We start from the raw sequence: 15254 nt of genomic DNA on the forward strand, positions 1-15254 counted from the left end.
GTATGTGAATCTCTTGGATTAGCAGTTAATTTAAAGATGAAATTAGAGTCCATCTGTGCAGAGGTGTTTTCAGTCAGTGCAATGACTATCAAAAGTCAGTACGTGACCTTGTTTTATTCAAAGAACAGGGATCTATCAAAGTCTGATCTTGTTTGTGGAAGTGAATTGTGTCATGAACAAAGGAGATTACTGAGGACCTTGGAAAAAGAGTTGATGTTGAGGTTGCAAAACCATCTCTATAGAGTTTGGACTCCACAAATCCACAGTCAGACAGATTGTGTACAAATGGAGGAAATTCAAGACCACTGTTACCTTCCAGAGAAGTGGTCGACCAACAAAGATCACTCCAAAACAGAATGTGTAATAGTCTGAGAGGTTGCAAATGTTCCCAGGATAACTCCTAAGCAACTAAAGGCCTTTTTCACATTGGCTAATGTTAATGTTCATGAGCCCACCATCAGGAGAACACTGAGCAATCATGGTGTGCATGGCAGAGTTGCAAGAAGAAAGCCACTGTTCTCCAAAAAGAAAATTGCTTGCTAAAGATCATGTGGACAAGCCAGAGGACTATTGGAGAAAGGTTTAATGGATGGATGAAACCAAAATAGAACGTATTGGTTTAAATGAGAAGCTATTATGTTCTGAGAAAAGAACACACTGCATTCCAGCTTAAGAATCTTATCCCATGGTGGTGGGAGTATCATGGCTTGGGCCTGTTTTGCTGCATCTTGGCCAGGACAGCCTGCCATCATTGATGGAACAATGAATTCTGAATTATACCAGCAAATTCTAAAGGAAAACGTCAGGGCATCTGTTTAAGAACAGAGTCTCAAGAGAACAGGGGTCATGCAGCAAGACAACAACCCCAAGCACACAAGTCATTTTACCAAAGAATGGTTAAAGAAGAATAAAGCTAATGTTTTGGAATGGTCCAGACCAGTCAAAGTCCAGACCGTAATCCAATTAAAATGTTGTGGAGGGACCTAAGCAAGCAGTTCATAGGAGGAAACCCACCAACATCACAGAGTTTAAGTGGTTCTGCACTAAGGAATGGGCTAAAACTCCTACATGTTATTGTGCAGGACGGATCAGCATTTACAAGAAACTTTACCTTCAGTTACTGCAGCAAAAGGGGGTCACACCAGATACTAAAAGCAAAGATTCACATACTTTTGCAGCACACAGATATGTAACACTGGATAATTTTTCTCAATAAATAAATGACAAAGAAAATATTTTTCTCTCAATTGTTTGATTGGGTTCTCTTTGTCTACTTTCAGGACTTGTATGAAAAGCTGATGATGTTTTGGGTCATTTATGCAGAAATACAGAAAGTTCTAAAGGGTTCACAAACTTTCAAGCAGCACTGTATACAGTATATAGAGAGAGAGAGAGACTGGGAGATAGATAGATGGATAAATGGATGGATGTGTGTGTGTAATACAGGCTAAACAAACTTACAAAATACAGTTAAACCTGTAATATTGTTAAATATTAATACAATTTAAAATTTGAATATATTTAAAAAAGTTATTTATTCCTGTGATAGCAAAGCTGAATTTTCAGCAGCCATTACCTTAGTCTTTAGTGTCAAATGATTCTCAGAAATCACTCTATTATTATATATATATATATATATATAACTCTTATTATTATCAATGTTGAACGATTGTATTATTGTATTATATAAAATTAATAATAATAATTATTATTATTATTATATATAAAAAATTTAATTAACCACCGATTATGATTAACTAACTTAATTCACCAGATGGGGAAATTCAGAGGGGTCAAAGAATCCCCCACAGCACTGTTATGAGTGTCAGAGTTTGGCTCAACCATCATTACTCTTTTGTGTTTAAAATGCAGGTGCGAGGGCTGCGGTGCCGTCTTCCATGCCGAGTGTCGGATGCGAGCCCAGCCGTGCCCACGATGCGTGCGCAAAGAACTGCACAAGAAGCCAGCGTCATTCTGGAAGAGACACGGCCCTCACGACAGCCCTGATGACGAGGTGCTGGACTGCTTTGAGCTGGACACCTGAGACGGTTTACGGAGAGCGGTGCCCGAGCACACTGCACTAATGAAGTCCAAGTGCTACTGTATCCACTAAAGACAAGATTCCGTGCTCCCTTGGTGGAAGTGCTCCGTGAAAACCGAGAAACAGTGGCTTTTTTTTTTTTTTACGTTCTCCCTCACCTGAGAGAGATAGGCACAGAGACAATAATTCAGCTCCCGAAGAGCAGAGGCTTCATAATGATACCAATTTACCCTTCCCTTTCATCTACCAAATGACAGCCAGGGCCAACCGACAAATACAGGCAAAGTACGCTCACACACTTGCACATAAACACACTCCCACTGACAGATGTAAAATAATGCACTTTCTGGCAGACTCACAATCCAAGAGCGATGATTCAAACCAATTTCTGGACACAAATAGAGCTTCTAATCCATTAATGGTTCGGTGAAAATGAGCGCTGCTGAGATGGGAGTCTGGCCCCTCTGTTAGGTTTCCCTCCACGCTGTAGTTAACCTACTATGCCGAAGACCCTTGATCTGGAGCGCATGAAGGCTGAAGATAAACATCCTTAGAACAAAAATAGATTTTTTCTGTTACACGTTTGCATTTTTGCACTTTACATTTATGATTTGTCCCCAAGTTTCAGTTTTTTTATTATTATTACAAGATTATCATTGCACTTTCAGTCAGAGCATGTTGCCATATCCGTTTTTATCTCAACGCATTCAGCTTTGGTTTGCATTGTACATTGAAGAAGGATTGGTGTCTCGTCCCGTCCAGCTGGAGTTTAAAACGTTTGACTGTTTATCAACACTCAATGGCACTGCCTATAAGCAGCTGAACCACGTTGTTCTTGCTAACCGCCTGGTCTGTGATTACAAACTACCCTGGGCCACCAAACCCCGAAATTACAGTCTAGAGTTCCAGGGCTTTGTTTAGCATTCATACGTCTTTTTAACAAGAAATGTAAAGCGAACCCGCCGTGGACAAGCTCATAATTCATGTCCATCTAACCTCTGCTTTGGATCCTCGATGCCTCTCTGCGTTCATACTAAGTTTTCTGTCTACTTGAAATTAGTATTGGCAATAAAGTCACTTCTTTTGCTGCCTTATTTGACATCCCATTCTTTGGCGAGACCTGTCTTTCTCCAGTTGGACAATATGTGCAAAGTGCACAATAAGACATACAAAAAATAAGACTTTTTTTTTTAACTAGAAAACCCCTGTTGTCGACGTAGCAAGCTGACTGACATTTTAGGATATTCACTTGAATCCATATTATCACTGTTATCCCCCCCCCCCCCCTTCTATAAGCATACATAAAATAGCAGTGGACGTCTCTTCCTGGACACCTCACCAGCAAACAGAAGCTTCAGAGATAAATTACTGATATAAAACACTTGCACATTCAAAAAAACAGTTACTTGTTATACTGGACTTTTAGTGGAGATTTAGTTCAATACTGGCCGACAGTGTCACTTATTGAACTCTTTGAGATGGGTCTAGGTCAACTTGCATATCATTTGCTACCATGTTACATTTCGTTTTGTGAGAAATTGTGTTAATTCCATATGTTTTGCACCAAGAAGTTTACTTTTAAATGAGATTTCAGTCTTAGTTTACGCATGGTTGGTGTGTGATAGGACAATGTAGACGGATGGATGGATGATCATGTTAGCTGTTCAGAATATTTTGTTGTATTTATTGAATCTGTGTCTTTTTGCCTGCCTTAAATGAAAAGTCAATGCATCGGCCTGTTGATGTTCTTCGATTAGCAAGCTATAGTCACTCAAAAGATATTTCAGTATTTATTAAACTAATCAGGCTATATAATATATCGTAATATAACCACGTAGTGTTTTCGTTTTCTGAAGGCGAAGACCTTTTTACTTACCTTACTAAAAAAGGAATCTCCCTGGAATCTGACGATCTCTTGTTTTGCCACAAGAGAACTCGTCGTTTAACTATTTTAAGCTTGAAGTGAGCTAAATGCACCATGTTTTACATGATACTATAAAATATAATGGTGTGTTTGCAATCGGTTTGCTTTGAAAGTTTGATGTATCGTTACATTGCGTTATTCGCACTGTTCTTTAAAATCAGGGATTCTTAACACACTGAATAATGGTCATGGAGGGACAAACAAAAAGGGAACTCAGTGGATGTACTTGGTGCATATCTTTTTTTTTTTTTGCATTACACCAAATTGGTCTTTTATTTCATGTTTGTTGAAGGTGTAATGGAAGGTTCTTTTTCTGCCGTCACTTTGTTCTCAGTTGTATATTTACATATCGGTTTTGTTTCAGAAGTATTTATTGTATTTATATTCTTCACTGTAACTTCTGTATCAGTTTCTGGATTTTCCCTGTGCTTTCTTGTATTCTGCAAACTCTTCATTACAGACAACCTCTTATGCAACTACAAATATTTGTGTTTCAGTACTGGTGCGGGTTCCTTCCAGTTCTTCTCTTCTTTTTCTTTTTTTACCACTGTTGCCAATAAAGTAAATTGCTTAACACGTTCTGCTCTTTTTATGCTTCTACTCTAATGTCGTCATCTGAATTGATTTTAGGATTTTGCAAAGTAATTTCAATTCTTCACAGATTATTTTCTTGGTCAGAATCCAAGGTGGCAGCAGTGGAACAAATGCATCATGGCCGTGGCTGTGGTTGTGGTGTTCCCTTTTAGGTCCTGGTGCACCGGAGAGGGTCCAAGCACTGACTCATGAGCTAATCCCAAATTAAAAGCCACATGCTTGTATCTGGTTCTGTCTGGAGTTTTACCAATAACCACTGGACCTGTTAGAGACCACAGCATGAGGCTTCTAATTTTTTGCACAGTGGTACCAGCGTATAAACATTTGAAATGCAGTCCAGTGATATGATTCTATTGAGAACAGTTACCATGGAGGTATTTCCTTCATCTTCAAGGCATTTTAAATATTTGTCCTAGCTATCCAGGGCTCAACAGTAAGGATGGTCTGCTGGCCCAGGGCCAGTGTGAGTGGGTTTTGGGCCAGCTGACTGAAAAGCACTGAAAATGTCACATTCATTGAACTTAAACTTACATTTTTTTTATGCCTTGAAAACATTTGGGGGGGTTCTACATTTTGCAAATTCTGCTGATTTTTCAGTTAATGTTATTTAGTTGGATAACATAAATGGGATTTGTTCAAATTGCAAAAATGACTTGTGATAGTCTTAAAGAATCAGTAAGAGTGTGTCGTAAACTTTTTTTTGTGTGTGTGTGTGTTGATTTTCTTTGAAGTAAAGAAAAGAATGTAAAAACATTTAATGACAAATATTACTAGCAAAAAAAACCCCTCATAAAATAAAAATAATTTTGTGATTAAAAATCTATATGTCCTCATTGTTGAGCCCTGCTATATCTTTCTTTTATTTATTCTCTTGAAAAATACAGTTTTAGAGTTTTTAGCCTATATATATATATATATATAAAATTTAGCTATAAATTATCTCGCCATGAAAACAGCCACAGAAGCTGGCATGGCATTGTTGAAAATGAAGATCCAACTGTATTTGGACACTTCCCACTTTTTATTCTTATTTTAAATAAATAAAAACATCTATATATATGGTCTCCGTGGAGACCTATGTGATTTATTGGGTTTTTTTTGGTGGCATATTTTATGTCTATACCATATACCTTCCATGTGAATGAAAAATATATATTTTTGCAAACCTTTCCCAATTCTTGTCTGAGTGATGTCTCGCTTTAGCTAATGGCTGGCCACCCCAGACGCTTCCTCCCTGGTTTACTTTTTCAACACTTCCCTCATGTTTTTTCCTCCTCCCCTGCTTTTTTTTTTTTTTCTTTCTTCTCTTGAAAGAGAACAGTAATTTGTCCTGGCCTTAGAGAGCTCTAAAGCCTTTCTCTGTCTGAGAATAATCCAGCAGGATCCAACCACTGCCGATGGGCCAGAACATGCCAAGTCTTCCCTCCTTTGTGTGTGTTTTTGTGTGAATGTGCTTGTTCACTAACTCTTAAAGCTGGTTTTCGAGGCCGGGCTTAAAATCGAGGCGTCCTGCTGATCCCAGACTCCATTACGGTCTTAATGTGTGACAGCTCAATGCTGAAGATGCCTTTAAGATGGGTGTTTTCACACATATCTGGACTTGTCGCGTCCTTTTTTTGGAACGGTGGAGAATTTTTTGTGTCAAGAGGATGTTTTTAGGGATATGTTGTGATTTTTTTTTTTTTCGCACACAATGAACAATAGGGGAATTATGGTGAAGTTGTAACTCAAAGAAAGTGAAACAACACTTTAGATGCCTTGTTTATTGACTATCAAAGCAGAAATGTGATCTAATCTTTTTTCGGAAAAATAAAAATAGTAATCGTCCCAAGGGAAAAATCTTTTGTAAAAATTTCCAGACAAGCTGAACAGTCCATTCTTTTGTCCATCCATCATCCTCACGGTACGAGTCTCCCTTCACACCTAACATGAACTGGCTGAAGGGGTGGGAGCGTATATTTGGTAGTTGCACTCTGCTTATGAGGATAGCTGTTGTTTTAGCAGGACCGTGTGAATGTGTGTGTGAGCTGCGTGTGCACGGTCTGACTCATTTGCCTGTGATTTGTATTGAGGAGTGGGCAAATTGAACCTGAGTGTTGGTCGTGCTTAATTGTCGTCGCCAATTAGTGCATTGTTGAAAGCCACAATGGCTCCACTGTAGCGAGGGGAACGTTCTCCTTTGTGCTTCTCCAGTGGCCCACAGGCCAGTCAAGACTCATTTAGGACTCTGACAACAAGGGGCCAGAAATGCCATCAGAAAAAGACAACAAAAGGGCGGTTTAAGGAGAAAAAGACGACGGCAGAATGGAGGCAGGAGGGGTGGAGACAATAGTGACATGGGATGGAGCACCAGGGTCCAGTTTTCGTGAAAAAGGGGTTAGAATGTCTGATTCAACCCCCTGGTTCCCTAACGTCCACCTGCCGCATAAAGACACAAACCCCTGATCAGCACCGAGCAATAACAAGCCTCGACGTCATCTGTGTTTTTTCAAGTTCTGCTTTTTTATGCACACACATTGTGTCCTTAAATATCAATGTTTAACAATCAAGCTATATACTTCATATGATTTCTTTTTATGATATATAAATGTACAGAACAGTACATTGCGAGTGCATACATATTATATGGACATTAATCCACAAATGAAAAATGTATCTTTGCATTAAATAAAATATCAAACACAATCCATTAGTTTAAAATTATATATATATATATATATATATATAAAACAAAAAATAGGTGTTATCCATATATAAATACTACAGTTCAAATGTTTGTGGACACAAGTTTTTGAAAAACCACCCAGGCTACATTAATTTGATGAAGAAAAAAAAACAGAAATACACTCTTAAAAATAAAGGTGCATATAAGGGTCTTCACAGCGATGCCATACAAAGAACCATTTTTGGTTCCACAAAAAAACATTCTTACCTTTTTATAATCTGAAGAACCTAAAGTTTCTTTTAAAAGACAGTTCTTCTATGGCATTGTGAAGCACCTTTATTTTTAAGTGTATAATGAAATAATATTGCACTTCAAAATAACTGTTTCCTATTGTAATATATTTTCAAATGTAATTTATTCCTGTGATGAAAAAGCTGAATGAACAGCCATTACGCCAGTCTTCAGTTTCACATGATCCTTCAGAAATCCTTCTAATATGCTCATTTGGTGCTCAAGAAATATTTCTCATTATTATCAATGCTGTAATATTTTAGTGAAAACAATATTTTTTTGATGAATAGAATGTTGAACAGAATTTATTTATTTGTTCGTTCATTTATTTATGTATTTATTTATTTATTTATTGTAACAGTATAAAAGTCTTTACCACCATTTTTCATCAGTCTGATCAATAAAAGTATTTTTAATAAATTTCATATTTTCTAAAATCTAAAATAATTCTAGAAGAATTCTAAATGTTTGTAAGTATCTTTTTTTATTTTTTTTATTTTAACTGCTGCAGTTTTACAATGGTACGGCGGTGCATCATCATGTTAAAAGAGCTTTTCCAGTTCCATTTCCCATCGCCGTACTTCACCAAAATACAACAAAAGCATCCCATATCATATCATCTTCTCGTGACAGAGACAGGAAAGCCAATGCAGATGAGAAAAGGTCAATTTGGTGAGATTGCATCACATTGGCATTGTGTACGAATTGTCCGTCCACACACAGACATGGAGAGTCGATTATCAGATAAAAGCATTTGCCCAAACACAGGTTCAGGCATGTAAAGAACAAGAGGAGGGAGTGGAAAAGAGAAAAAGAGGAAAAACCAACCACCATGGGATATTTTCATGCCCAGGAGACATCACAAAATAAAACAGACGGCTAGTTTGCACCACACCTCATCACGCTTCAACATCATTTGATGCTGACAACGCTCTACTGCTCAACTAAAGTAAATCCAAGCCTGATTTATCTAGAGCATGACTGAGACTGATTTTAATCAGGTTATATTTCCTCACACAGGTTATATCACTGATTCAACAGACTAGCTAAGTACTATAGATACATGTACGCATACTAGAAATTTCCCTATAGCAAGGCCTAACATAGCATAGACACAGTATATTGAAAGGAAGTCAGTTGGCGCTCGTGTGACTCCTTAAGGTGGGGTTTTGGAGTTAATGTGTGACAATGTGTGTAGGTAACCTATGAAACAGGTGCACAAATGGCTGGAAAGATTGATTCGGTTACCATAGCATTTAAGACACAATCAAACATCTCGTGTGTTACAAGGAAAACAATGTAAGCGGCCATTTGTGGCCGCGTCTGTCTCAGTGATTGATTCCTAAGCAAGTCTGTGGCATGTAGAGTTCTGTTTACTCTCGTCTTCTCAGACTTTCTGTGAGCTGATGTCATCTAAGTGTTAATCGAGCATTAGAAATACCTGACGGAGCAGCCGGATTGGTCACTTGCACTTTTAAACACACACATATACTGGCACACACCCTGTGAGACCTTTGGACTTATAGAAAGCTGTGAGATTACAGAATACTGAATCAACAATGAGAGAGAGAGAGAGAGAGAGCCACCCTTCTGTGAAGAATTCCTAAACATGCTTCCTGTCTGAGTAAGTAGCCGGTGGAGTTTGTGTAGCACCAGTGCATACGTGAATCTGTCTCACTTTTCTCTGGATAGCGCAATAATTTTACTGTGCTTTATCAGTATTATATACTATGCTGCAACATACAGTGGCTCCCAGAAGTAGTAACTTTACCGTTTAGTATAGTTATTTTCTAAGTGGTTTTTGCAATGACTTGATGTTCCCAAAATGATTTCTAGAGAATGTGTGTCATTTTTCCTCCGTTTAATACATCACATTAACTATGAATATGATAACATCTGACAACTTGGGTGTCTTAATTTTGAATGGTATATCTATTATTTTATCATTTCAAAACTAATAAACGTCTTTTTATGAAACATTTGGCTTAAAAAGTGTTAGTGCTGTCTTTCTTTGAAATAATTTTTTCATTTTTTTATTGATCTAATTCAATGCTATTTATACATTTTTAATTTTCAATGTTATTTATAGTATTATTTTTATACTTTATTTTTATTTTTAAATTATTCGTTTTCACTTTAATTTTAGTTTAAGTTTAAGTGATTTTGTTACATGCTTTGTCAGTTTTTTTTTTATCAAGTTTTCAACTTTATTTTTCATTTCTGTTTTAGTCAACGTATTTCATTTTCAGGTTTTTCAAGTAACATTTCTATTTCATTTTAGCTTTATTACCGACATTTTTTATTGTTTTTATTTTTAGTATTTAGTTCAACTTAAATTAAAGTTAACAACAAGTGTTTAAATCATTCACAGAATCATGGAACCAGAAATTACTCTTTCAAATTTACAGCTGTAGGTTCAGTGTTTTACCGCAAAACAGGACAAAAACAAACATCACCTTATTTGGACTCGTTTTATTTGGTTGATGATTCCAAACATCACAAAAATGCAAACAACCTCTGAACTCTGACCTAGAGATGGCATAGTGCACACTAGCTGTTCTCAAACAGAGTATCAGTGTGGCAAGGTGCTCCTCTCTGTTGCTTTCTTTGTTTCGTCGAGGCGTGAGTGATTAAGCTTGCGTTAGGAGTCATTATCTGAGTGTTTGCACAGCTCTGTCTGTCCTGAATGGGCCCAGTGGGTAAACACAAACGTAATACAGGATACACTTGCACAAGAGACTCAAGGTCTTTTCATAGTCAAACACACACACACACACACACACACAATCAACACACTCACCACTAGTGCAATTCACTTCCCCCCAGATCTCCACTGACTAATTTAAACATCCTCATTACAGTTAGATGAGTAAGTGGCATCTTCCCAGTGTTTTTTTTTTAGTTTTGTTTTTTTTAACTAACATAAATTTTCATTTTGATGATTTGTTAAGCCATTGTTCTAGTAAGCCTAACCAGTGCATCACATTTTCTATTCAGTTTAGGGTGGAAACCATGTTATAGTTCAGGACTCATTAAATTATTAAAAGCTTAATTTCACACAATGATATGAATGAGGACACCTGTTACGCCAAAAACAGAAATGATATCTATAAGTTAAATATATTAGTTTCCACACAGATGACTGTCAGTGGCCCCTGGTGAAAAAGGGGTTGGGGCCTGAAAGTTGTGGGCGTGTCATTGCGGGTGGAGTATTTTCACTCCACTGAACCTCTACGGAGTGAGTAATTACTGGCTCCGCAGCCAACAGAGGGAACACACGCTCTGCCACACAGAAAAATACGGTCTCAACAAATTAGTAGAAGAGTTTGGCGTGGAATTGTGGAGTCTATACATGTTAAAGTGCGTGAAAGGACTCCAATGGACTGCTGGGAAACACTGTGAAGGAAATGGCAGGAAGCACCTGAAACCTGTTGCTCTGAGCACTAATGCGAAAGGTGATTTTTATTTTCTTTATTAGCCTATTCACTCTTATTATACTTTAAAAAACGAATTTATTTTTGGACGCCAGGTATCTTTTTCTTATTTTCTTCTTGATTTTTCGGCGTCTTTTTTTGTTGTGAATCCGCCGGATTGCATTCATCGGATACATTCACCTGCCATGTGGAATTTAACGCAGATCAGAAAGGAAACCGACGCTTAAAATGTTACTTTGCTACGAAGTATCTGCGGGAATTGAACTTTCGACCTTAACACGGTTTACTCGGTGAATGATTGACCATTTAGTCCACGGATGCGCGTGCTTTTCCATGGTACGTTCTGACGCTCAAATCTATGTTTATGATTTTCTGTAGAATTATTAAGCTATTGTTTGATTTAACTGTAGTTGTTCTCTTACTTTTCAGCCCGTGTTTAGGAGCATGGTCTGTATGAAATGCACTCACACAGTTGGAAGAAAGTGTGCTCGGGATCTGGAATGAAACTTCACTGTGATTTACAACCTTGTGGACTGTGGACATGCTGCTGGAGCAATTAAGGTTTCCTTTTGGGATTTCTTCTTTCCGAAACGCAGCAATAAATTAAAAAAAGAAAGAAAGGAAGGAAGGGGAAAAACCTGAGCTGAGAAAATACTCAAGAATTGAAATTCATAGTTTTCCAATATGAGGAAACCTGCAGATAAGCATCATTTCACCATGGAGACCTCAGGGATGCACCTGGTCGGATTTTGGCTTCACGTTCTGCTGCTGTTGCAACTGTCTCGGCTTGGCGATGCTGCCTCTAAGGATATCGTGTGCGAGCCCATCACCGTACCGATGTGCAAAGGGATTGGATACAATCACACCTACATGCCCAACCAGTTCAATCATGACACCCAGGATGAAGTCGGCTTGGAAGTGCACCAGTTTTGGCCACTTGTCCGGATCCGTTGCTCCCCGGACTTGCTTTTCTTCCTGTGCAGTATGTACACCCCAATCTGTCTTCAGGACTACAAAAAGCCTCTGCCGCCTTGCAGGTCTGTGTGTGAGAGGGCTAAGAGGGGTTGCTCCCCCCTCATGATTCAGTATGGGTTTGAGTGGCCAGAGCGGATGAGCTGCGAGCAGCTGCCCATGCTGGGTGACACCGATCGGCTTTGTATGGACAGGAACAGCAGTGAGACCACAACTCTATCACCTCCTTTCCCCAAACCCACTCCCAAGGGAACGCCACGACATAGAGCCACTGCAAAATCCGCTCCACCGCAGAAGTGTGAACGTGAGTGCCATTGTCGAAACCCCCTAGTGACAATTAAACAGGACGCACATCCTCTTCATAACCGGGTACATACCGGCTCTCTACCCAATTGCGCTTTGCCTTGCCACCAACCCTACTTTTCCCTGGATGAGCGTGCCTTCACAACCTTCTGGATCGGCCTTTGGTCGGTGCTGTGCTTTGTCTCGACATTTACCACTGTGGCCACTTTCCTCATCGACATGGAGCGTTTCAAATATCCAGAGCGGCCGATTATCTTCCTGGCTGCTTGTTATCTGTTCGTGTCGCTGGGGTACATTGTGCGACTGCTTGCGGGCCATGAGCGGGTAGCTTGCGAGGGCTCCGGCAACCAACAGCACATACTCTATGACACCACGGGTCCAGCCCTTTGCACGCTAGTTTTCCTGCTCATATATTTTTTTGGAATGGCCAGCTCCATCTGGTGGGTGGTGCTTTCCTTCACCTGGTTCCTGGCGGCCGGAATGAAATGGGGGAACGAGGCTATCGCGGGTTACTCGCAGTACTTCCACCTTGCTGCTTGGCTCGTCCCTAGTGTCAAGTCCATCGCTGTCCTGGCTTTGAGTTCAGTGGATGGCGACCCCGTGGCTGGGATCTGTTACGTCGGCAACCAGAGTTTGGAGAGCCTACGTGGCTTCGTATTGGCACCGCTGGTCGTCTACCTCTTCACTGGCTCCCTCTTCCTTCTGGCCGGATTCGTTTCACTCTTCCGGATCCGTAGCGTTATTAAACAGGGTGGCACCAAGACGGACAAGCTGGAGAAGTTAATGATCCGGATTGGGCTCTTCACCGTCCTGTATACAGTGCCCGCAACTATTGTGGTGGCTTGCCTGGTGTATGAGCAACATTACAGGCCAGGTTGGGAGCGGGCACTGGCCTGTTCTTGCCCGTCCGAGCGCCAGCGGCTCGGCGTGGGGCCGGACTATGCTGTCTTCATGCTGAAATACTTCATGTGCCTTGTAGTAGGCATTACCTCAGGTGTTTGGATCTGGTCCGGGAAGACTCTGGAGTCCTGGAGACGCTTTGTGGCGCGGTACCTCCCCTGTCGGACCCGGAAGCTACCTGTATCAGGCTCATCCATGTACAGCGAGGCCAGCACCGCTCTCACAGCCCGAGCTGGAACGGCACCCACTGGGACCTATCACAAATCAGCACCTTCATCACATGTCTGAGCATTGGCCAGAAAGCCCTTGTCCTTTATAAACCCTACAACTGTCATATGAGTGACGCATGAAGTGTGCAGGTCATGACTCTGAATGAGCAGGTGTCTTTTCCCCCAGGTGTCTTTTGTGACCAACATCACCGGATATGATGGACTGAACGAATATATTATGAAGGATTTTTACAGACTATTGGTTGTTTCATTGTAGTCAAGCTCTTCTCATTCACTGGTCTAATTTGCAAAGCAATGAACATGATACTTTGTGAGGAAAAGATGATCTATACATATCGTAGCAAGCATGGTAGCCATCTTCTATGTTTTTTAGATAGTGAATGATGGAAAAAAGATCTGAGAAAGTTAATACTTGATATGAGTCAAGACAAATTGAGGGGGTTGTGGAGATATTTTATTTATTTGTGTATTCTTGTAAATATGCTATTTGAGAACTTTGTGATAGCTCAGATTACAGTCGCTCTGCTGTGTTTGTGACTTTTTATCAGCATTTTACAGGATGTCAGTTGGATCACTTTAAATGCCGTCTCCAGGTTTCTAATTTACTCATTTGGACGTAGGATGTAAATAGGTGCTTTCATGTGTCCTCTGTAACCAAGAACAACACTTTGTCATCTTATATTGTGCAAGTGGAGGTCTAGTAAAGAAGCAGCTCACATTCACTTAAAGTTGTTGCAGGCATTTCTGCACAGGTTAATGCTGACCGAATGTTCTTCAGTGTCCCTCAACAACCACTTAACAGGTTGTGTGTTTCAAAGCTATCTCTCCACTGATAATAGATTGTTGGTTAGCAGTGTTACGTATCATCTATAGAGTTGTTTGAAGAATCTGTAGGTCTATAGTGTGAGCTTGACTTCCCTCTTGTGGTCAATGGTTCAACTTTCATGAGATTCAGGTGTTAACCAGCAGCCTAGGTTTGTTGAGTAGAAGGCCAAATATTAACTGGTTTCAAAACAAAGTGGAACAACATCATTTCTTTTGGTCTGTTCGTTTCCTTGTAAAGCCAAATGATCCAGTCTTTGGTTGTTTTGTCATTTCACCTTATTTGTGTTTTGAATCAGAAAACCAGTGTTGGGTATGCACTTTTAGCAGACAGAATCTGTAAACGTTGTTTTTGTAGATCTGTGTGAAATCTTTCAGTGCAGCATTAAGGTGTAAATGTAAGCATTGTTTGGCTACTTTTTACTGTCCAAGCTGTTGTAGAAATGCCTTTTCCTGTGTAGTTTTTAAAATGCCTCACGATTTTGCTGCATGTCTGGTTGTGTGTACATACTTGTTTGGCTCTATTAATATGTAAATCTTGTAGAAGACATGTCCTTTTAAGAGTCCAGACTGCAACTCTGTACATATGTTTTGTAAAAGATATGAAATACAGTGCTACAATTTTAAAGAGATTCTTAGATATTTATGAAAAGTGTCTTTTACATGTTTCTTTTGTTTCTCTTACTGGTAGAGAATAAAAGTGAGGAGCAATTTGTGAACTGGCAAGTCAAACGTTTGGTCCATCATTTATTGTACTTTTTTTTTTAACTGCTGTTTTGGAGAGGAAATAAAAAAATTCACCCCATTGATCTAAAAAAACAAATCTTATCTTTATACCTTTCTAATGTTTTGTTAGTAGAATGCTATCAATTTCAGATTTTATAACAGGCACTAAAAACCTGCACTTTATTCAAATTTTCTTTTACATGGTTTAAAACAAATACGGTTCTAACAAAGTTAATTAGCAATTATTGTGAAAGAAAGCGCTGTAAATGTTAAAATCCCTGGATTCATTTTTCAGTGTAATGCAACAAAACCACAAACCACCATTTTGACAGTTGACCTTGTAAAACGTTCT

General features: G+C 39.3%; 2 protein-coding genes across 7 annotated transcripts in view; both read left to right on the top strand.

Annotated features, from left to right (window-relative positions):
* plekhm3 (pleckstrin homology domain containing, family M, member 3) overlaps nucleotides 1-4544 on the top strand; it is a 39695-nt gene extending 35151 nt beyond the window's left edge. For 2 of the 3 annotated variants that reach the window (XM_058787023.1, XM_058787022.1), the window contains exon 8: nucleotides 1873-4544. In XM_058787023.1, the coding sequence (XP_058643006.1) occupies nucleotides 1873-2044 (172 nt within the window). In that variant the 3' untranslated portion in view covers nucleotides 2045-4544. The remainder of the gene's footprint in view (nucleotides 1-1872) is intronic. The other variant, XM_058787024.1, reaches the window with a different exon arrangement.
* A 6155-nt stretch (nucleotides 4545-10699) lies between these two features.
* On the top strand, nucleotides 10700-14999 carry fzd5 (frizzled class receptor 5). 4 transcript variants are annotated; one of them, XM_058787014.1, is made up of 3 exons: nucleotides 10700-10970; nucleotides 11045-11285; nucleotides 11379-14999. In XM_058787014.1, exon 3 carries the CDS (start codon nucleotides 11634-11636, stop codon nucleotides 13410-13412), a length of 1779 nt encoding a protein of 592 aa, XP_058642997.1. In that variant the 5' UTR covers nucleotides 10700-10970; nucleotides 11045-11285; nucleotides 11379-11633; the 3' UTR covers nucleotides 13413-14999. The 4 variants fall into 4 exon arrangements, with proteins under 4 accessions (XP_058642997.1, XP_058642996.1, XP_058642998.1 ...); XM_058787013.1 differs by having other exon boundaries at nucleotides 11153-11285; XM_058787015.1 differs by having other exon boundaries at nucleotides 11158-11285.
* Nucleotides 15000-15254: the final 255 nt, after the last annotated feature.

Source organism: Onychostoma macrolepis, chromosome 09 (genome assembly GCF_012432095.1).
Source record: "Onychostoma macrolepis isolate SWU-2019 chromosome 09, ASM1243209v1, whole genome shotgun sequence".
NCBI lineage: Eukaryota > Metazoa > Chordata > Actinopteri > Cypriniformes > Cyprinidae > Onychostoma > Onychostoma macrolepis.

Excerpts from the sequence above, each read along its gene's own strand:
- fzd5 (XM_058787014.1), top strand. The coding sequence starts at position 11,634 with ATGAGGAAACCTGCAGATAAGCATCATTTCACCATGGAGACCTCAGGG.